At 36.2% G+C, this 23,487-nt stretch overlaps 2 protein-coding genes and 1 long non-coding RNA gene across 3 annotated transcripts in view; 1 reads left to right on the top strand and 2 right to left on the bottom strand.

The window, feature by feature from the left end:
* The window catches only part of ASAH1 (N-acylsphingosine amidohydrolase 1), a 66,193-nt gene extending 65,690 nt beyond the window's left edge, over positions 1-503 (bottom strand). The window contains exon 1 of the mRNA XM_044912824.1: positions 468-503. The gene's annotated coding sequence lies outside the window, so the exon portion shown is untranslated. The remainder of the gene's footprint in view (positions 1-467) is intronic.
* The window catches only part of LOC110584182, a 27,935-nt gene extending 16,478 nt beyond the window's left edge, over positions 1-11,457 (top strand). Inside the window, exon 3 of the long non-coding RNA XR_002480559.1 lies at positions 11,428-11,457. This is a non-coding gene — a long non-coding RNA (uncharacterized LOC110584182). The remainder of the gene's footprint in view (positions 1-11,427) is intronic.
* Positions 1,826-23,487, bottom strand: FRG1 (FSHD region gene 1). Its single transcript, XM_021694214.1, has 9 exons — positions 23,227-23,487; positions 21,311-21,381; positions 14,024-14,149; positions 12,815-12,872; positions 8,876-8,990; positions 6,887-6,991; positions 4,217-4,308; positions 3,586-3,696; positions 1,826-2,396 (listed from the first exon to the last, which is right to left on the bottom strand). The coding sequence occupies exons 1-9, from the start codon at positions 23,286-23,288 to the stop codon at positions 2,360-2,362; spliced, it is 777 nt and encodes a 258-aa protein (XP_021549889.1). The 5' UTR covers positions 23,289-23,487; the 3' UTR covers positions 1,826-2,359.

Here is a 23,487-nt window from a genome sequence, read left to right as displayed (position 1 = left end):
ATAGGATCAAATAGATTCTAGAAGTGAAAAAGGATGTCTGAAATTTAAAAATCACCAGATGTGTGTTACAGCAATTTGGAGACGGTAAAAAAGTGAGTCAGTGAACTTGAAGATAAGAACAATTGAAATTATCTAATCTGAAATGTGAGCAGGCAAAAAAAATTGGATGTAGGGAGCTTTTTCTTTGGTTATTGTTTTTATTATATATAAAACCTTTTTTGACATGGCTACTGGACTGGTAAATCAGGGGAATGCTTGATCAGAATATATCTTGATTTTGACAGTGCTTTAAGCAAAGTTTTTCATGACATCCTTTTGTACAAGAAGAAAAATGTGGACCAGATGACAATAATTAGATGTATTTATTTGTTGACTCCTGTCATTCTGCCAGACTGCCTTCAGTGCTGTAATGGGGGTTGGAGTAAAGTGTAATGATAGAAATGGGGAAGGAACACTTAATCTGTTACCTGTGATTTTTTATTGCTGTCCTCCTTCAGTAGTGCATAAACTCCATGAGGACAGGCAGTGCATATTTTTAATCTGTATCTTCCCAATTGTCAGGACCTGTAATTAGTTCTGCTCTCTGGAATGGGACAAGACCTGGGAAAGCATGAGGGTGAGCATGGTGACAGAGAATCCAGGAATGCACTATGTTCAGAAATTGAGGCAGATAGAATGCTTGTTCCAGGGAAATCAGTCAGCTGGCAGATGGTCTCAGGTACCGAGCTCGTGTTGGAGGCAAGACTTCAGTCTCTTGAGGGTAGTGTTTCTCAAAGTATAGTTCAGATCACTTGTTTCAGAATTACCTGGAGTGCTAGTTAAAATGTCAATTCTAGGAAACAATCCTAGACTTGCTAAGCTGGCATCTTTAAGGGTGGGTCTTGAAAATCTACAGGTACCTTAGATGATTCTTATATATATGAATTTGAACTGTTTATTTTTAGGGGCTGGGAGCTGGCAAAAGCAAGGAACAGACTAAGTCCTAGGGCAGGTGTCAGAAACTTGGCAGTTAGCATCTTGAGCTGGAAAATTCTTTGTTGTGGGGGCGCTGCTGTCCTGTGCCTTGTGGAATGTTTAGCAGCATTCCTAGTCTGTAACCCTGTAAATGCCAGTAGCACCCCCTCTCCCAGCTGTCACAACCAGACATTGCACAATGTCCCCTAAGAGGTACATTAGTCCCTGGTTGAGAACCACTGCTTTGGGGGATCCGAGTAGTAAGCCTGTGCCTAGCCTAAGGATCAGAGGAAGAAGAACACAATATGGGGAGATATCCAGCTACTGGAACTGGAATGTCAAGCTAGGACTAGATTTACAGCAAGAGCTCCTTTATAAGGTTGCTATTGGTAGCTTAGCTTCCTTGCTGTAGAGGGGCCGTGTAGCTCTGGAATACAAAGGCTGAGAACTAAACAGGTCTGGCACCTTAGGTCAGGTCTCAACCCTGGCTGTGCATCACCCATGGGGAATCGTAAAAATATAGAGATGCGTCAGCCAGACTCAGTCCTTCTGAAGCAGAATTTCCAGTGATGAAGCCCAGGCATCTGATACACGACCTGGATTCTGGAACACTCACTGGGTTAGACAACATCTGGAATACTGTGTTTAGGAATTCAGAGAGACATAGGCTAGGAATAAAGGTGTCTCAGAATAGCAGACCTCAGCAATGGGTAGTATCTGAACCTCTTTAATAGTTCTGTTCTCATCCTATCCTGTCCTTCTCTACAGGTGAGGACAAAAACATTACATACAGATACATTGTGGCTAAACTGCTCTAAGTAGAGAATTTTCCCAATTTTAACTCTTATTCTCTGTTCTGAGCCTACCTGCTCTTTTGTAATTTCTCCTGTTCCCATCCCACTGCCAAAACCTGATTTCTTTCTCTTTTCCCACCCACTTTGTCTGATATCTGTTTGGCTTGTGTGATTTGGGCAATATTTAGGAGGCAGAATCAAAGCCTTGTTGACTGGAGTGGGAGCTTCTAACTTCCTTTTAAAGGTCCCAATAAGAATCAATGGTATAAGTTAATATAAAGTAAAACTGTAAAGCAATAAGAGATTCCATAAACTGCATAAGAAACACAAGGTTCACAGAGTAGCATCTCATACTTTATGACAGAAAATCTAGAAAAGAGAAAAAAATTCTATGGCATGTTCACTGTGTACTTTGTTTCAATTCCATGTGAAACACTGCAGTTAACTAAAAAGTACACCCATGGGGAATCTCGGTTAAACTTGATTAATCTTATTTAAACTAGCTACTAGTTCAGCAATAATTCCATAACAGCCCAAGAGCTCTGTAAAAACACTTCCACTGATTATTTTATTCAGAAAAAAACAAATAGAAGAAAGAAACACAATTCTGGTCATTTGCAGTATCTATCAGCTTTCAATTTGGCTCTCCTGTTTAAAAGACAAATGATAAAAATTATGTAAAACATTCCATATATATCAACTACTAAATATATACTCACACTGAGAAATTGTGTTCTCCATTTTGATTACTATATTGCCATACTACTTATATTAAAATATTTTAACTAAAATTTAACTTTTCAATGTTGTTTCATATTAAATGCATTCTATTCTTATGAAAGTCTTTCATAATCTTTAAGAAATGTTGCCTAAGAGCTTTTTTAATCCACAATAGCAATTTTAATTGCCTCTGAATTTAAGCATGCCCTAAACTTCTATTTAACAGGGTGGCAATGTTCTATTTTCATGAGTGATAAAAGTTAACAAGACCTAAGCCTTATTTCTTTTGCATCCATATATCTTTTTTTTTTTTTTTTTTTTACATCCTATTCTTAATTTCTTAAAACTAAATACATGCTTTGTTCAGCAGGAAAAATTCTTAAATCATTTACTAACTTCTGGTAACAACTCGATCAACTAGTTAACAGGATATACATGATGAAGCATTATCTTTATCAAGCAGTATGAAGAAATGTTTTAAGACTAATTTTGCAACACAGGACTTTGAAGGAGTGGCAGATTACCAAATTCTCTTTCAATCTGGCACTTACTTGATTTATGGTTATAAACTTACAGCTAATCCTCTCTACCTACTTTTTTATGTTATAGATCTAGCACATTACTTGCCTAAATAAGAACAGTTTTAGATAAATATTAATAATGTGCTATGATAAAATCCTGCACACTTCTAGATTCAACTTAATAAAAGTGTTTCAATTTTATTTCATTTTATACTTAGTAATTTTTAAACTGATCTGTTTTTATCTCATTTTAGGAACCTGCTATTCTACTAGAACCCACTGTATTTTGAAATTAAACTACTTCTTTCTAGCCCTGTTCTAATAATTATAGAAAGATGATGTTAAATTTATGAAGGGGTTTCAGTCAAACCTGAATGTCTTATAAAAAAATTTGTAAGTTTTTGGAATCTATTTTTAGATATTGTTTCCTGGGTGATCTTTTCCCAGACTTATGTCCTTTTTAGGTAACATTACTGTGTTCACAAATTACAAGACAAAAATTTAAGAACTGTAATAATTGAAAAAGAACACTGGTTATATATATGCCATTTCTATTGGATACGAAAATAGTTGGAAATAAGTAAAAATATACCTACCTGTCCAGAAGTGTTTCATGCAAAAATCCATCTTTCCGGGCCTTTTTGAGAATTTTACTGTCTTCTTTACTTATTTTAAGTTTGTGGTCTTGGAAGCTCTGAAATTTCTTTCTGTTACGAAAATGTCTTTCTTGAAAATCATCTCAAACTTTGATTATACATGTTTACTCATGAACTTACAATATTTTAAAAGTTTTTCATTTATTTAAAAAAAACTAATTGTCTTTCTTTTGAAACATACAACTTTTCAACTGTGAAGATGACCTTAGTCCTCCTCCATGAAGAGGACTACAAAGGGCAGGACTACGAAGCCCCACTGCCACTAAGGCGTGTTGGCTGGAGTCCTGAATCCTGGCTATGGAACAACATTTGGTTGGTATTATGTACCGATAAGCTATAGTCATTCTATTAATGAATACGGAGAAAAGACTAATCCAAGTGACTTTAGCTTTGAAAGCTAGCAGGATAATTAGGAAAACTGAAGCTCTGAGAAAAGAAAAGCATTCAGCTTAGTTCTTTGTCCTAGAGTCCATTTTATGCTGCCTCTCGTCCTTTGGGTATTTTATTTTATGTGTCTTGAGAAGTACTTCATTGCCAAATATGTAAGGTCTAAAACGGAAAGAATACGTACACGTAATTGATTTCACACTGTTTAACATTTCCTTTGTCTTCTTCTGGAATATCATCTTTTTTCTTAGTTTCTCTTTCAGCACAGGATCTAATCTGGACAATGGAGATGAAAACCCAATAGGTTATACATATATCTTCCCCTTCCCCACTTTACTTATTTGCTAAGAACCCTCTAGGTAATTTCTTATGCAAATGAAGAAGACAGTCAACTTAGCAATCAGATTCAGAAAAAGGTTCTAGATATTTTTTTTTTTTAAGATTTTATTTGAGAGAGAGCACGAGGGGAGGGAAGGGAGGGGCAGAGGAGAGGGAGAAGCAGGCTCCCCGTTGAGCAGGGAGCCAGACATGGGGCTCGATCCCAGTACCCTGGGATCATGACCCTGTGCAGAAGGCAGACGCTTAACTGACTGAGACAACGAGGCGCCCCTCTAGATATGTTTTTATTTATATATGCATAATTTATACAAATAGCAATTATGTTTCTCTAGAGCCTTTGCATCAGACACAAAAGACAAAATTATTTGAAAAACATTTTATAGATCAGATCCTGCTGAGCAATTAGGCAATAATTTAATTAATTTTGGCCTCAAAGTAAATATTCAAATTATCCCTATAGATGGTGTTTATTTTGTAACACTGGAAGTTTAAGATAGTAGCTATTTTAATTTGCACAGCTATTCCCAAATCCATTAAAACTTTTAACGTGACACAGCTCACTTATTTACTTAATTGGAATCCACTCCTTCTAAATCTTCCTTATATCCTCATAAATTGTGACAGATATTTACTATCACAATGCTATAAATTGATATAGTAATTAGGATCCACTGAGTGGGGCAAGAAGGGGACAGAATTCAGGCCCCAAGAACTGGCAATTTGCAACCCAGAGGACAGGATTTACATCTCCAAAGTGATCTTTGTGGCTCAGAGTCCAATTCCAAGGCTGCTTAGAAAGTGGTGACCAATAAGGCATGTGCCAACGCTACTTGTGTGGCAGGTTTGGTTGAGGGGGTCCTAGCAGACCTGGGAAGATTACTGGCCAGGGCCTGTGACAGTACTACTTTTGACAGGACGGAATGTGTCCTGATAGGCTATAAAGGTGGACAGCTGACACAGACTAGCAGAGCCTATGAAGTAAAATGCAAGATGGAAGGAGTTCTGCATTCACTGCTCAGAGCTTCCAGGTACTTGACTAACCAAACAGACGCAGGGAAATGTAACAGACACTTCATATAAAAACAGTTGTCATTAAGGGCGCCTGGGTGGCTCAGTTGGTTAAGCGACTGCCTTCGGCTCAGGTCATGATCCTGGAGTCCCTGGATCGAGTCCCGCATCGGGCTCCCTGCTCGGCAGGGAGCCTGCTTCTGCCTCTGACCCTCCCCCCTCTCATGTGCTCTCTCTCTTTCTGTCTGTCTCAAATAAATAAATAAATAAATAAAATTTAAAAAAAAAAAACAGTTGTCATTAAATACAGCAGTGTTTTTGTTTTGTATTTTTCCCATGAAAGTGCAAAGTACTGCACTTTATTTGCATTGTCTTCAAAAACCATACTTTTAGGTAAGTGAGTAATCCACCAGCATTTTTCTAATGACCTGTTTCCTGAGAGGCAGTATGGTAGTTTCCAGTCAGTTGGGCCTGGGTGTACATCCTGTCTCTATCATATCTAGCTGTGAGTTCATGACTGATCACAACAGGTGAGGATGTAAGGAGGCTCAGAGGCTCTCTCCTCATCGGTAAAGTGAAGATAATAGATACTTCACAGGAACTTTATGAAGATTCAAGAAGACAGTGCTTGTATCATATTCAGCAGAGTGCCTGTAGCTACTGGCTTCTGTTTCAGTTTGTGGGTTTTTTTTTTTAATGTAATTGAAAAATGTTATGACTAACATTTATCATATACCTTGTAATTCTATTTTTGGGAATTTATCCTCGGATATACCAGCACACCTACAGAATGATGCATATTCAAAGTTAGGTGTTACAGCACTGTTTCTAAGGGCAAAAGACAGGAAGTCACCTAAATTTGCATTTATGAGGAACTGATTAAATAAATTATGGCTTATCCCTAAAATGGAGTATTACGTAGCTGTTAAAAAAGAGAAAATTTTCTACAGAGTGATAAGGGACAATCTCCAAGATAAAAATATTAAGGAAAAAAAAAATCAAGGTCTAAAGGAGGACATGCAGGAGGCTAACTTTATTGTAAAAAAGTAGAAAATTATAAACATATTTATTAAGAAACTCTGGTGGGCTACAGAAAGATGGGAGTCATGAATTTATATGCTTGTATTTTTAAAATTTTGCACCATGTGAACATATCTATTTAAAAAATTAAATTTTAAAAAGCAAGCAAGAAAAAAAAAGGAAACAGAGTCCTAAAAAGCATGTGGAACTACTCAGAAAAAGATACTAATACATGGAGGTAAGATATAATAATTTCGCTACCACATGGTACAAACAAGCCGTCAGTTATAGGATTTATAATTAAGCTTTTTATAATAAAGCTTATTCAGAGCATAATATAAAACACTATGCATTACATCTTTAAAGTGATAGTAAATGATTATTCAACATTTTTAAGAGATATAGTCACATCATATATGTGACATGTATTAGTCTATAGAAAAATGAAAAAGAAAAAAATTAAAAGAAAGAAAAATGTCATGATTACCTTTATCATTTCTTCTTCTCCTGCTGTTTTACTTTTTGCTTCTATATCACCTGCTTCATTGCATCTAATAAAGCAGCTATTTGAAGCCAATAAAGCCATTTTTCCCTATATCAAACAAAATAATATAAAAGTTACAAGACTACTGCAAAAGAATTAAGTCTTGAGAATGAAATTAATTTTGCCCCTTAGCCCCAACTGTAAAAGTAATCAGTAAAAAGAATTTGGAGAAAACATAGAAGATAAAAAAAACATACAGAAAAGAAAACCAAAATCACCTATAATCTTACTACTCAAAAATAACTTCATAACTATTTTTAGTATATTCTATTAGCAGGACTGAATTCTAACTAGATCAAATAGAATTGTTTCCTTTGGCCTTAAAGAAATATTGAGGCTATAACTGATTTAGTTCTGTTAAAAAATAATAAGCTTTTAAGACAATAAAAAATTATATAATGCATAGTAATTTATTCAAATAATAGTGTTTTAAGTAAAAATTTCTTCATAATTAGAAAATACAAAAATATACAAGAGCTAGCTTTTGGTGCTTTTGAATTTACTGCTCAGAACTTTAAGAATCAATGTCAGAGGGATGTTTTTATGTGGACAGAAACTATGGTGGGCAGAGGTACTACTGCTATTTTTGTTGCACTATTTCCTCCCACAGCTTTACTGAGATATAATTGACAATCACCGCATAAGTTTAAGGTGTACAGCATAATAGTTTGGCTTAACACTTATTGTGAAATGATTATCTTAATAAGTTTTAGTTAGTATCCATCATCTCATGCAGTTAACAATAAAAAGAAAGCATAAAAATAAAACAATTTTTTTCCTTATGATGAGAACTCGGTTTACTCTCTTAACAACTTTCCTATATATCATACAGCAGCGTAGCTATAGTAATCATGCTATACATTATACCCCTGGCACTTATTTATCTTGTAGTTGGAAGTTTGTACCTTTTGACCACCTTCTTCCTCTAATTCCTAATCCCAAAACCTACCACTCTGGTAACCAACCACAAGTCTGATGTCTTTTTCTGAGTTTTATTTGTTTGTTTTTAAGATTCCATATATAAATGAGATCATACAGTTGTCTTTCTCTGACTTATTTCACTTAGCAAGGTCCATCCATGTTGTTACAAATGGCAAGGTTTACTCATCTTTTATGGCTGAATAATATTCCATTGTATATGTGTATACCACAACTTCTTTATCCATTTATCTATCAATGGACATTTAGGTTGTTTCCATATCTTGGCTCTTATAAGTAATACCACTATGAACATGGGGGTGCAGATATCTTTTCAAGTTAGTTTTTTGGTGTCCTCTGGATATATTCCCACAAGTGGGATTGTTGGATCTTATAATAATTCTGTTTTTAATTTTTTGAGGAACCTGCATACTGTTTTCCACAGTGGCTGCATCAGTTTGCATTTCCACCAGCAGTGCATGAAGGGTCCCTTTTCTGCACATCCTCCCACCATTTATCTCTTTTTGAAGATGGCCATTCTAACAGGCAGGAAGTGATACCTTATTGTGCTTTTGATTTGCATTTCCCTAATGACTAGTGATGTTGAGCATCTTCTCATGTACCTGTTGGCCTTTCATATATCTTCTCTGGGAAAAAATGTCTAGTCAGGTCTTTTGCCCATTTTTCAATTGGGTTATTTGTTTCTTTGCTATTGAGTTGTATCAGCTCTTTATATATTTGGATATTAGCCCTTTATCAGAAATATGGTTTGCAAATATTTTTTCTCATCCTGTAGGTTGTCTTTTCACTTTGTTGATTATTTCTTTTGCTGTGTTGCACTGTTTTTCAATACCTTTTTAGTTACGAGTTCGTATTGGTTTTCTTCAATTTAATGGGTTATATTACTGCACTCTGTATTTTTGGGGTTTTCTTTTGGAATATATATTCTCATTGACTGTTAAAGACTGTATCTTACATTGACAAGAAGCTTTTATGAACAATAATAGCACTTACATCTTGAAAGACTGGTTCCCATTGTTCTCTTGGTCCAATTGCATCTGAACGCCCCACAACAAGTCCATCTGAATTAATACCAAGGTATTTTCCATAACCAGATTTCAGGGCAATTCTTTAGATAACAAAAAGGAAATGTTAAAAACTGAGAGAAAGAAAATTGAATATGGAACATAAAAATAATGTTTGTGTGTGTATAGAAATCCAGGCTAGCCATAGTCCAAATTTTCAAAAGCCACATGTGGTTAGTGACTACCATATCGGACAGTGTAGTTCTATATATGTAATTTTATATTGTAGTTATAAGGCTATTACATTCTATCAAATTGCTTTCCAGAAAAAATCTGTATCAACTTAACATTCTCACCTCAAATCAGGAGAGTATCATTTCACCATAGATCTATTAACATTATGCCTTTTTTAGAAAAAATTAGAATATCAGATACAGGAAAAATAGTATCTAATTGATTTTTTACCATTGTAAGTGACATTTGTACTTCCCTTTTTAGTTTTTAAGTTATCTTTTTGTCCATTTTTCTATTGGTATCTTACTGCTTTCCTTAGTGTTATGAATCCCGTACATACAAAGAATAAAAATTCACTGCCTGTTAACGTTGTTGCAAATACTTTCTTCATTTGCTTATATTTTTTGTTTTCAACTGTAAAGAAGTTTGCATTTATTGATTTTTCTTCTGCTGCTTTTATTCTTTAAAAGTCTCTCGGGGCGCCTGGGTGGCTCAGTCGGTTAAGTGTCTGACTTCAGCTCAAGTTATGATCTTGTGATCCTGGGATGGAGCCCCACAAGCTCCACAGTCAGGCTCTGTGCTCCTCGCTCAGCAAGGAGTCTGCTTCTCCCTCTCCCTTGCTCCCTCCCCAGTGCTCACTCCCTCCCTCCAAAGTAAATAAATAAATCTTGTAAAAATAAGTCTTTCACTATACTTATTGGCCACTCAAATAAAGCATAGGAATGATAATCTTAATCTTAATGTGATTTTTTTTAAAGAAAAAAATATGATTTCTTAACTTAGCTTACCAATCCCTTGTGCCAAGGGACTGATTTTATATTAATTTATAGGTTAATGATAGTATAATATAAATCATTATCATGTTGATGCAGCCAATTATCAGCATACTGAAATTCAATTTCTGTGTGCACAACCCAAAGTATCATTCTGTACTTTTGCACTGTGAGAATAAAAAAGGTCAGCTTATAAAATGATTGTAAAAATAGTGAGTAAAATATTCTTTTGGTCTTCATGGCTATGTAACATTCTCTATTGATTTTAATAATTTTAATAATATTCCTGTCTTATCTCTTCCATCTTAGTGTGTCTTCTTCAATTTTTTTCATGAGGGTTCTGTAGTTCCTAGAGTGTAGATCCTTTACCTCTTTGGTTAGGTTTATTCCGAGGTATCTTATGGTTTTGGTGCTATTGTAAATGGAATTGTTTCTCTAATTTCTCTTTCTACAGTTGCATTGTTAGTGTATAAAAGCAACTACAATTAAGAATTCCTCATATCAGTGAGATCATATGATATATGTCTTTCTCTGTTTGACTTATTTCACTCAACATAATACCCTCCAGTTCCATCCACGTCGTTGCAAATGGCAAGATCTCATTCCTTTTGATGGCTGCATAATATTCCATTGTATATATATACCACATCTTCTTTATCCGTTCATCTGTCGATGGACATCTTGGCTCTTTCCACAGTTTGGCTATTGTGGACATTGATGCTATAAACATCGGGGTGCACGTGCCCCTTCGGATCCCTACTTTTGTATCTTTGGGGTAAATACCCAGTAGTGCAATTGCTGGATCATATGGTAGCTCTATTTTCAACTTTTTGAGGAACCTCCATACAGTTTTCCAGAGTGGCTGCACCAGCTTGCATTCCCACCAACAGTGTAGGAGGAAACAAACTGAGGGTTGCTGGAGTGGGGGGTGGGGTGGGAGGGATGGGGTGACTGGGTGATAGACACTGGGGAGGGTATGTGCTCTGGTAAGCGCTGTGAATTGTGCAAGACTGTTGAAACTCAGATCTGTACCTCTGAAACAAATAATGCAATAATGTTAAGAAAAAAAAAAAAAGAAGAAGAAGGTAGCGGGAGGGGAAGAATGAAGCGGGGGAAATTGGAGGGGTAGACGAACCATGAGAGACGATGGACTCTGAAAAACAAACAGGGTTCTAGAGGGGAGGGGGGTGGGAGGATGGGTTAGCCTGGTGGTGGGTATTGAGGAGGGCACATTCTGCATGGAGCACTGGGTGTTATGCACAAACAATGAATCATGGAACACTTCATCTAAAACTAATGATGTAATGTATGGGGATTAACATAAGAATTAAAAAAAAAAAAAGCAACTGATTTCTGTGCGTTGATTTTGTATCCTGCCACATTACTGAATTGCTGTATGTGTTCTAGTAATTTGGGGGTGGAGTCTCTTGGGTTTTCCACGTAAAGTATTATGTCATCTGTGAAAAGAGAGTTTGACTTCTTTGCCAATTTGAATACCTTTTATTTCTTTTTGTTGTCTGATTGCTGTTGCTAGGACTTCTAGTACTATGTTGAACAATAGTGATGAGAGTGGGCATCCTTGACGTGTTCCTGATCTTAAGGGAAAGGCTCTCAGCTTTTCCCCATTGAGGATGATATTTGCTGCTCATGGATTAGAAGAATAAACATTGTTAAAATGTCTATGCTACCCAGAGCAATCCATACCTTCAATGCAATCCCGATCAAAATTCCAATGACATTTTTCGAAGTGCTGGAACAAACAATCCTAAAATTTGTATGGAATCAGAAAAGACCCGGAATCGCCAAGGAAATGTTGAAAAAGAAAAACAAAGCCGGGGGCATCACGTTGCCTGATTTCAAGCTATATTACAAAGCCGTGATCACCAAGACACCATGGTACTGGCACAAAAACAGACATACAGACCAATGGAACAGAATAGAGAACCCAGATATGGACCCTCAACTCTATGGTCAAATAATCTTCGACAAAGCAGGAAAAAATATGCAATGGAAAAAAGTCTCTTCAATAAATGGTGCTAGGAAAATTGGACAGCCACATGCAGAAGAACGAAACTCGACCATTCTCTAACACCATACACAAAGATAAACTCAAAATGGATGAAAGACCTCAATGTGAGACAGGAATCCATCAAAATCCTAGAGGAGAACATAGGCAATAACCTCTTTGACACTGGCCACAGCAACTTCTTTCAAGATACATCTCCAAAAGCTAGTGAAACAAAAGCAAAAATGAACTTTTGGGACTTCATCAAGATATCTTGTTTATATCTTGACTTCTGACGAGTTAACATATCACAGCAACATCAGACCAGGTTTTGTCTTATGTCTGTTTTCTTTACATGATCTTCCTTCTTATTTGGTCTGTGACATTATTAATATTCATTTTTTTCTAGCCTAGTATTATATATTGCTAGGAATCATAGTGTATGTTTTTATTTGGAGCTTTAATTCTCTCTCAAAGACACAGTTGCTGCAAATGAAATTTAAGAATACCTAAATACAGTATATATGTTATATTTTTAAAATGTCACAAAATATACTTTCAAAAAGATTGTTTTGCTTTTTACATCAAAATTGGTCTGTGGAATTAAGTTAGCTTAATTAATTACCTGTATAAATTTTTCAGTGAATAAGTTTAAATTTTTTTTTTTTAAAGATTTTATTTATTTATTTGACAGAGAGAGATGCAGTGACAGAGGGAACACAAGCAGGGGGAGTGGGAGAGGGAGAAGCAGGCTTCCCGTGGAGCAGGGAGCCTGATGCGGGCCTCGATCCCAGGACCCTGGGACCATGACCTGAGCCGAAGGCAGACGCTTGACGACTGAGCCACTCAGGGGCTCCAGTGAATAAAATTAAATTAAAAAAATAAAAGGTGATTAATTATAGTTCAACTTACTTACCTGGAATCAGACAATTTGACAGCTGTAAACTGCTCTGGAGGACTAGGGCCCTCATCAACTATAGGAGAAAAAACATTTTGAAATAAATTTGACATTTGTTACAAATATACACATAAAGATATTCTTCAGCTTTAAAAAAAGTTTTCTTTTAGTGCAATTGCTGGGTAGCTCTATCTTCAACTTTTTGAGGAACCTCCATACTGTTTTCCAGAGTGGCTGCACCAGCTTGCATTCCCACCAACAGTGTAGGAGGGTTCCCTTTTCTCCGCATCCTTGCCAACATCTGTCGTTTCCTGACTTGTTAATTTTAGCCATTCTGACAGGTGTGAGGTGGTATCTCATTGAGGGTTCTCGAGGGGAGGGGGGATGGGTTAGCCTGGTGATGGGTATTAAGGAGGGCACGTATTAATGGAGCACTGGGTGTTATACGCAAACAATGAATCATGGAACACTACATCAAAAACTAACGATGTAATGTATGGTGATTAACATAAAATAAAATTGAAGTTTTCTTTTAAAATTAAATGTAAGAATATTGTGATATTTTGATATAATCATAATTATTCAGATTAGAACATCAAGATCTACTTTATCTTCTTATAACTACAGTGTTAGTTTTACATACTTAATAGGTAAGTCAGCATGATGCTTACTCACTTATAAGATACTTTCTTTTTGTGTTTTAAAATGCACTCAGTAGATAGACAAATAAGCATTTAATACTTAAAAAACTAAATGCTTTAACTTATTCAAGGGATGGACAGTCATACTAAAAGATACTGCTTTTTATTTTCTGATTGCTTCATATCTCATTAGTACTTATTCTGATGGGCTAGAAGGAATAACAAAACCTCAAATTGTTAATAATGCTCCAGGTTAGTTTTGGCAATAGGTCTAAAGAATAAAGCAATCAAATCTCTGACTCAACTAGGATTCCCTTTCAATTTCAATTATTCATGTTGCTTTTGATTTCAATTGATACTCTTCTGGAACTATAAAGAATGTTTTCACATGCTTACATTGGAAAGAGGGATTTGCCAATAATTGGTAAACATTAAGGAAGGAAAAAAGAGGAAGAGCCAAATGCAATGGATTTATTCCTTTGGCATATACTTGAGATTAGTTAGAATTTGGCCTAAGTGAATGAATGTCATAAAATATATACTTTAAATGGGCTTTTCCCTTCCATTGCTTCTACTAGACACAGACCTTCTTTATGTGGAGCTCCCAGTGTAAAAAGTCCATTGTCAAGTGCATGTATGTAGGTTCCTTTATCCATTTCAATTGCTATGGTTCCTGATATTTCACCAAAGTTTGTTACTGTCCACCAGATTCCTGAAAAATAAAATCAATATTTTAAATTTTTATTTTAGATTTGACACAAGGTTCTTATTTGTTGTTCTTGTTGTTATAACTTATTTTTTAAAACTTTTTATTTTGCAGTTATAAGAAATAATACAGAAAGATCGCCTATATCCTTTACTCACCTCTCCCAGTGGTAACATCTTACATAATTATAGTACAATGTCAAAATCAGGAAACTACCCTTTATACAAACTATGAGCCTTATTTAGATTTCATCAGTTTTACATAAACTCATTTGTATGTTTGTATGTATGTGTATAGATGTAGGTGACCACCACCCACAATCAAGATTACATTCTTTTCAAAATATAAAATAGCAGTGGATGTGAAGGCACAAAATGATGGAGAACAGTCTCTTTCATTCCCTCCCCAGCCATCCATGACTGCTTACCAGAGGCAATGACTATTATACCGTTTCTTACGAATCCCTTCAGAAAGACTTTCTAGCACAGTATTCTTTTTTTTTCCTTTTCAAGTTTTTATTTAAATTCCAGTTAGTTAACATACAGTGTAATACTAGTTTCAGGTATAGAATTTAGTGATTCATTACTTACATACAACACTCTGCTCATCACAAGTGCCGTCCTCAATACCTTTCACCCTTTTAACCCATCTCCCTGCCCATCTCCCATCCAGCAACCCTGTTTGTTCTCTATAGTTAAGAGTCTGTTTTCTGGTGTGTCTCTCTCTTTTTCCCTATGTCCATCTGTTTTGTTTCCTGAATTCCACATGAGTAAAATCATATATTTGTTTTTCTCTAACTTATTTCACTTAGCATAATGCTCTCTAGCTCCATCACATTGCAAATGGCAAGATTTCATTCTTTTTTATGGTCTAGCACAGTATTCTTTTTTTTTTTTTAAGATTTTATTTATTTATTTGACAGAGAGAGGCACAGCGAGAGAGGGAACACAAGCAGGGGGAGTGGGAGAGGGAGAAGCAGGCTTCCCACCGAGCAGGGAGCCCGATGCGGGGCTCGACCCCAGGACCCTGGGATCATGACCTGAGCTGAAGGCAGACACTTAACCGACTGAGCCACCCAGGCACCCCTAGCACAGTATTCTTAACCATAATTTAAATTAGAAACAAAATGAGCAGAAACTATGTACTCTATTTACATGAACAGAAATGGGTTTCTTTTATTCATTTAATTCAAGTATAATTAACAGTGTTATATTAGTTTCATATATACAATATAATGACTCAGGAATTCTATACATTTCTCAGTGCTCATCAAGGTAAGTGTACTCTTAATTCCCCTTCACCCAATTCACCTATCCGCCTACTCATGATGCACATTCAATACAAGCTCTATCAAAATATCAATAATTTTTCACAGAACTAGAATAACCCTAAAATTCGTATGGAACCACAAAAGATCCCAAATAGCCAAAGCAATCTTGAAAAAGAATAAAGCCGGAGGTATCACAATCCCAGATTTCAAGATATAGTACAAAGCTGTAGTAATAAAAACATAACGGTACTGGCATAAATACAGACATGGAACAGAATAGAGTGTCTAGAAATAAACCCACACTTTTATGGTAAATTAATTTATGACAAAGAAGGCAAGAATATAAAATGAGGAAAAGACAATCTTCAACAAATGGTGCTGGGAAAAATGGACCACTTTCTTATACCATATACAAAAATAAACTCAAAATAGATTAAAGACCTAAATGTGAGAACTGAACCCATAAGATTTCTACAAGAAAACATAGCCAGTATCCCTCCTGATTCTTTGACATCAGCCGAAGAAACATTTTTCTTAGATATGTCTCCTCTGGCAAAGGAAACAAAAGCAAAATTAAACTATTTGAGACTATACCAAAATAAAAAGCTTTTGTGCAGTGAAGGAAACCATCAACAAAACAAAAAGACAACCTACTGAATGGAAGAAGCTGGTTGCAAATGATATATCCAATAAGGGGTTAATATCCAAACTATATAAAGAACTTATACAACTCAACACCAAAAAACCCCCCAAAAATCCAATTAAAAAATGGATCGAGGAACTGAATAGAAATTTTTCCACATAAGACATACAGATGGCCAACAGACACATAAAATGTTTAACATTATTAATCATCAGGGAAATGCAAATTAAAACCACAATGAGATATTTCCTTACACCTGTTAGAATGGCTAAAATAAAAAAAAAAGACAAGAAATAACAAGTGATGGAGAAGATGTAGAGAAAAAGGAATCCTTGTGCCCTGCTGGTAGGAATGCAAATTGGTGCAGACACTGGAAAACAGTATGGCGTTTTCTCACAAAATTAAACACAGAATTACCACAAGATCCAGTAATTCCACTACTGGGTATTTACCCAAAGAAAATGAAAACACTAATTTGAATAGATAGATGCACATTCTATGTTTAAACTGCAAACTATGTTTACTGCATCAGTTTATTGCTGGGCTTTTTGTTCTGTTCTATTGATCTTTGTATTGTTTTTATGCTAATACCAAACTTTTGATTAGTCTATCTTTGTAATATCGTTTGAAATCAGGAAGTGTGGTACCTCCAGCCTAGTTCTTCCTTTTTAAGACTGCTAGCTGGGCGCCTGGGTGGCTCAGTTGGTTGAGCGACTGCCTTCGGCTCAGGTCATGATCCTGGAGTCCCGGGATCGAGTCCCGCATCGGGCTCCTTGCTCAGCAGGGAGTCTGCTTCTCCCTATGACCCTCCCGACCCTCCCCCCTCTCATGCTCTCTCTCTCTCAGTCTCTCTCTCTCAAATAAATAAATAAAATCTTTAAAAAAAAAAAAAAAAGACTGCTAGCTATCTGGGCTTTTTTGTGGTTCCTTACAAATTTTAGGACTGTTTGTTATTTGTGAAAAATGCCACTGGAATTTTGATAGAAACTGCACTGAATCTGTAGATTGCTTCGAGGTAGTATGCGTATTTTAACAATTTAATTCTTCTGATCCATGAACATGGAATATCTTTCCATTTATATGTGTCTTCTTCAAATTCTTTTATCAGTGTCATACTTTTCAATGTACAGGTCTTTCACATCCTTGGTTAAATTTAATCCTAGGTATTTTATTCTCTTTGGTACAACTGTAAATGGGATTATTTTTCTTAATTTCTCTTTTTGATACTTCAATATTAACATACAGAAACAGAACAGATTTCTGTATGTTGATTTTATATCCTGAAACTTTACTGAATTCATTTATTCTAACAGTTTTTTTGGTGGAGTCTTTAGGGTTTTCTATATATAAGATCATGTCATCTGCCAATAGTGACAGTTTCATTTCTTCCTGATTTGGATGCCTTTTCTTTCTTTCTTTCTGTATTTGCCTAAGTGCTTTGGCTAGGGCTGCCAATACTATGTTGAATAAAAGTAGCAAGAGTAGGTATCCTTGTCTTATTCCTGATCTTAGAGGAAAAACTTTCAGATTTTCACTGTTGATTATGAAACTAAATTATATGTTAACTAAAGGAGAAATGTATCAGTCATTAATAAGATATTAGATGACATTAAGGAATTCTTGTTAATTTTGTTAGGTCTGATAATGATATACTCTTATGTATTAAAAGAGCGAGCAGGGCACCTGGGTGGCTCAGTAAGTTAAGCGTCTGCCTTCAGCTCAGGTCATGATCCCAGGGTCCTGGGATGTAGCCCCACATCAGGCTCCCTGCTCAGCGGGGATCTGCTTCTCCCTCTCCCTCCACCCCTCCTCCTGCCCACGCAATCTCTCTCTAAAATAAAATAAATCTTAAAATTCTCCAGAAAAAATTGTGCATAGGATATTATCTCAGAGTAAGAAAGTATGTAAGTGAAACAAGATTGGCAAAGTAACGATCATTACTAATGCTGGGGGTATGGGCACATGGGAAATTCATTATATTCTCCTCTCTACTTATGAATTAGTTTGACAATTTCCATAAAACAAAGTTTTTAAAAATTGAGTCTATCACACTGCATAAGATTTCCTATTCATCTAAATAAGGAAGGCTTTTGGGGCGCCTGGGTGGCTCAGTCATTAAGCGTCTGCCTTCGGCTCAGGTCATGATCCCAGGGTCCTGGGATCGAGCCCCGCATCGGGCTCCCTGCTCTGCGGAAAGCCTGCTTCTCCCTCTCCCACTCCCCCTGCTTGTGTTCCCTCTCTCACTGTGTCTTTCTCTGTCAAATAAATAAATAAAATCTTAAAAAAAAAAAAAAAGGCTTTTTATACCCAGTAAAAATTTAGTAAAATTTTCACTTACATGAAGTTGGACTTTTACCTAATTTCATATATACAAATTAACTCAAAATGGATCAAACACCTAGATTTTAAGAGCTAAAACTATAAAACTTAGAAGAAAACATATGGTAGAAGCCTCACAATATTGTATTTGGCAATCATTTCTTGGATATGACACCAAAGGCACAAACAACAAAAGAAAAATCAAACAAATTGGACTCATCAAAATGAAAAACTTTTGGGCCACCTGGGGTTCAGTCGGTTATACATCTTACTCTTGATTTCGGCTCAGGTAATGATCTCAGGGTTGTGAGATGTAGCCCTGAGTCAGGCTCCATGGTAGGCCGTGGAGCCTGTTGAAGATTCTCTCTCCCTTTGCCCCTCCCCAGCCTCTGTCTCCCTCTCTAAAAAAAAACCAAAACAAACAAACTTTTGTGCATCACAGGACACTATAAAGAGAGTAAAAAGACAACACAAAGAATGGCAGGAAATATTTGTATATCACATATCTGATAAGGGATTAAGATCCAGAATATATAAAGAACTCTTAAAACTCAACAACAACAACAACAACAAAACAACCCATTTCACAAAATGGGCAAAGGACTTGAATAGATATTTCTCCAAAGAAGATACACAAATGGCCAATGAGCACATGAAAATTGCTCAATATTTCAATTCATTGAGGAAATGCAAACTGAAACCATTATGAGATACCATTTCATACCCACTAGGATGGCTACTATCACAGAACCAGAAATAACAAATGTTGGTGAGGATATGGAGAAATCAAAACCCTTGTGCACTCTTCGTGGGAATGTAAAATGGTACAGCAACTATGCAAAACAGTTCTCATAAAATTAAAAATGGAATTACCATATGATCCAGCAATTCCACTTCCAGGTATATGCCCAAAAGAATTGAGAGCAAAGTCTTGAAGAGATATCTGTACACCCATATTCCTAGCAGAACATTCACAATAGGCAAAAAGTGGAAGTAACCCATGTGTTCTTTGAAAGATGAATGGATAAACAAAATGCAGTATATACACACAATGGATTATTATTCAGTCTTAAAATGAAGGAAATTCTGACACATGCTACAACATGGATGAACCTTGAAGACCTCACCTGATTTCAAAACATTATGAAGTGACAGTAATCAAGACAAATATATCAGCAGAACAACAGACAAATCAATGGAACCGAGTCCAAAATTATACCAACCCATATAAAGTCAATTGATTTTTGACAAAGATATCAAGGCAGTTTAATGGAGAAAGGAAAGTCTCTTCAACAGTAGTGCTGGAACAAGTGCATATCAATATGAAAAAAAAGAACCTTGACCCCTAATTCACACCAGACCAAAAATTAATTTCAGATCAACCATAGATCTAATGTAAATACTAAAACTGAAGCTTCTTAAAGAAAATGTGGAAAAATTTCTTTATGACCTTGGGGTTAAGCAACAATTTCTTAGACTGAAGATAAAAGGCAGCCTTAACAGAAAAAAAGTAATAAATAGGGTTTTATAAAAACTAAAACCTTCTATATACATATATCAAATCGTTCTGCTGTACACCTAAAACTAATACTATATGTGAATTTTATTATAATTGAAAAAAAATTCTAACTTTTGCTTTCAGAAAAATACCATTTAAGCAAATTAAAAATCAAACCACAGAGTGGGAGGGAAGACTGATAACAGAACTGTATTACTTCTTGGTGGGAGTATAAAATGGTGCAACCACTTTAGAAAATTCTTGGTGGTTACTTATACAGTTAAATATCCACCTATTCTTTGACACAGCAATTCCATCTCTACCTATCTATCCAAAATATTTAGAATTGTTGATTTGCTATTTAAAAAAAAAAGTGAAATTTTCTAGAATATTCTTTATACCATTTCATATAAAATATAAAGGAGCCAAAATTTATGAAATTTCAAAATGCAACTGGTCAAGTTTTAAAAGAGAAAAAAATTGCTTTAAAGTATAGATGTGGAAAGGATCAGAGAGCAGGCTGGCTAAATGTGTTTGGGTCAGTTTATCTCTGGTACGATTTACAGGCTATCTTAATGCTCTATTCCGTTTCATTAAGATTTTCATTCATTTTGGGGTACCTGGGTGGCTCAGTCAGTTAAGCATCTGCCTTCAGCTCAGGTCGTGATCCCGGAGTCTTGGGATTGAGCCCCGCATCAGGCTCCCTGCTCAGCGGGGAGCCTGCTTCTCCCTCTCCCACTCCCCCTGCTTGTGTTCCCTATCTCGCTATATCACTCTGTCAAATAAATAAAATCTTTAAAAAAAAAAAAAAGGTTTTCATTCATTTCATAGTACACAAAATGATCATTTTTACTGTGAATTATTTTTACTGTTCCTTTAGACCAATACATATCACTGGCTTGTACAATTAAAATGCATACATGGTCAGGGGTGTCTGGGTGGCTCAGGTCATGATCCAAGGGTCCTGGGATCGAGCCCTGTATGAGTCTGCTTCTCCCTCTGCCCTTTCGCCTGCTAGTGCTCTCTCCCTCTCTCTCAAATAAATAAAATCTTTTAAAAAATGCATACATGTTCAAAGAAAATAATTAGTGAAAAATATTTAATTAAATAATATTTATCTCTATCAGGCCTTTAAAATTATGTTCAGAATCTCTGGGATATTAAGTAGTCTAATGATAGTATCTATTAAATCAGAGAGCTATATTTCTCTCCGTGCCTTGTTCTGATGATGAAAAAAAAGGCATCAGTGACATCTACTGTGCCAGACAATAAAAAGAATCCATAACTTTAAATAATATTGAACACTTTAAGAAAACTATGTATAGATCACAAGTTCTTTTGACTTTCTTTGAACTACTTATCCCTAACTAGGAAAATATTTTTAAAGGCAGCTCAACCAATGTTAACTTTTCTCAGAATAAAGTATAGAAATCTTACCAACAATATCAAGTTGAGTTTCTTCATCTTCTTCTCTTTTTCTCTTCTTCTCTTTGCTCTTTTTTTTCTTACTGCAGGAGATAATTTATATAGATGAGTTTATAAATATTGATTTGATGTTAAGTATCACAAGATGCAATCTTAGAAGAATCTTTTAAGCTGTACACAGATTTATGAATTATTGATTTACAGTTTTCTACACTGATATACTCTCTTCTAATATTGAGAAGTCACTTCTGATCCTGTATGTATTGTGTTACAGTTAAGAGAACAGGTTCTGGGGCCAGACTGCTTTTTTAATTTTGCTATCTGTGACTTTTGGAAAATTTACTTAATCTCTGTCAGTTTCTCACCTGTAAAATGAGGATAATCATTTAACTATGCTCTTAAGGTTACTGTGAGGATTAAGAGATGACATGTACCTTCATGTGTTGCTGGTGAAAATGTAAAATGGCAGAGCCATTTTAGAAAGTAGTTTGGGGTTCTTCAAAAAGCTAAACACAGGGTTACCATATGACCTAACAATTTACTCCTAGGTATATATCCAAGAGAAATGAAAACACACATCCACACAAAAATTTTATTAGAATATTCAAAGCAGCATTACCCATAATAACCAAAAAGTGGAAACAACCCAAATGTCCATCAACTGATGAATGGAAAAACAAAATGTGGTGTATCTATACAATGAAACATTATTTAGCCATAAAAATAAGAGTATTGATACATGCTACAACATGGATGAAGCCAGAAACAAAAGACCACATACTGTATGACTCCATTTATATGAAGTATTCAGAATAGGCAAACTGCTATAGACAGAAAGCATATTAGTGGTTGCCAGGGACTAGGGGAAGAGTGGAATGGAGAGTGACTGCTACTGATTATGGGGTTTCCTTCTGAGATGATGAAAATGTTTGGCAGCTTGATAGTGGTGAACTCTGTGAACACACTAAAACCCACAAAATTGTACTTTATAGGGTAAATTTTATGATATACGTATTATATTTCAGTAATAAAAAATTCAGACAAGTTTCAGATTTATTCAGGATAATGTCTTTGTGATTCAGACCCGTAGGCAGAGTTCTCAAGGGCAGCGGCTTCAGCTTGCTCCTTAACACTTTCTTTCATCTTACCTAAAAGTACCAAAAGCTATCACTGAGGCAGGCCGAAATGCTTAACATTTGTATGAATCATCAACTCTGAGCAAATCTATCAGTTAAAAGAGAGATGGAGATATGAGTGCGCAGATACCGTTTCCTAAAAACCTAGTAATCATAAATCACCACTACAGCCTTCTCCTTGCCTCTGGCTCTTCTTACTGTACATGTTATCTCATTTAATCCTCATAATCTTTTTATAGTACCATTAATCCTTCATGAATGATTAAGTGGAAGCTCAAGGATATTAACGAACTTGCCACAAACCGCAAAACAAGTAACTGGTGGGAATCCAGATTTGAGCCCGTATCCCTATCAAAACCCACATCTGCATATTGTATTAAAAAATTAAGGATTTTTTTTTTTTTTTACGGGGGAGGGAAACAATGGTGAAAGTAAGTATCCCTAATAAAGGAAGTTATTGTTATGACCCATGGCATCATCAGACTAAGGCGGGCGCACCCTGCGGGGCTCTGGAGGGGGGCCTTATGAAGGGACCCAAACTTGTGGCTCCTGGGCTACTGGTGTCGCTCTCCTGTCTCCTCCCTTTTGAAGGCGCGACAGTCAGGCGCGTCTCCGGCCGCCTGTCTCTCCAGCTCTTACAGGTGCCCGGAAGTGAGGCGCAGCCAGGCCCAAGGGCCGGGAGCCTGAATAACAGCTCTCTAAGGCTTCCCTGAGACTCTCTACCCGGGAGGGGAGGCGAAGACGCAGTGCTGTCAGAAAAGCGCCAGTCTCCAGCACAAACTTTGGCCTTACCTCTTAGCCTTGGTTCCCTTGAGCACGAGTTTGGTGGACTTCACATACGAGTATTCGGCCATAGTTCCGGGGACACTCTGTATAAAGAGATGAGAGCTGGCTAAGGGCAAAATACCTCTACTGGAGAAGGAACTGGCGAGGGAGGCCCCAAAATATTCACACTGCAGACTCCCGGAAAGCGTACGTAACCGCGGGAGTGGGCTTGCCCCTACTGCGTCCCTAGTGTTTTTTCACCCGACTCTTGAATTCTACTTCCTGTGT

The sequence above is a fragment of the Neomonachus schauinslandi genome, chromosome 2 (genome assembly GCF_002201575.2).
Source record: "Neomonachus schauinslandi chromosome 2, ASM220157v2, whole genome shotgun sequence".
NCBI lineage: Eukaryota > Metazoa > Chordata > Mammalia > Carnivora > Phocidae > Neomonachus > Neomonachus schauinslandi.
The sequence above is the reverse complement of the archived record's forward strand: the minus strand, read 5'-3'. Positions and strand labels throughout refer to the sequence as shown.

What these genes read in the sequence shown, in the direction of transcription:
- FRG1 (XM_021694214.1), bottom strand. Translation starts at nt 23,288, where the DNA reads ATGGCCGAATACTCGTATGTGAAGTCCACCAAACTCGTGCTCAAGGGA. An exon ending in GGGAGCTCCACATAAAGAAG is followed by an intron (nt 12,873 to 14,023) that starts GTCTGTGTCTAG and finishes TTTCTCCTATAG; the next exon opens with TTGATGAGGGCCCTAGTCCT. An exon ending in GAGAAGAAGAAATGATAAAG is followed by an intron (nt 4,309 to 6,886) that starts GTAATCATGACA and finishes TCCATTGTCCAG; the next exon opens with ATTAGATCCTGTGCTGAAAG.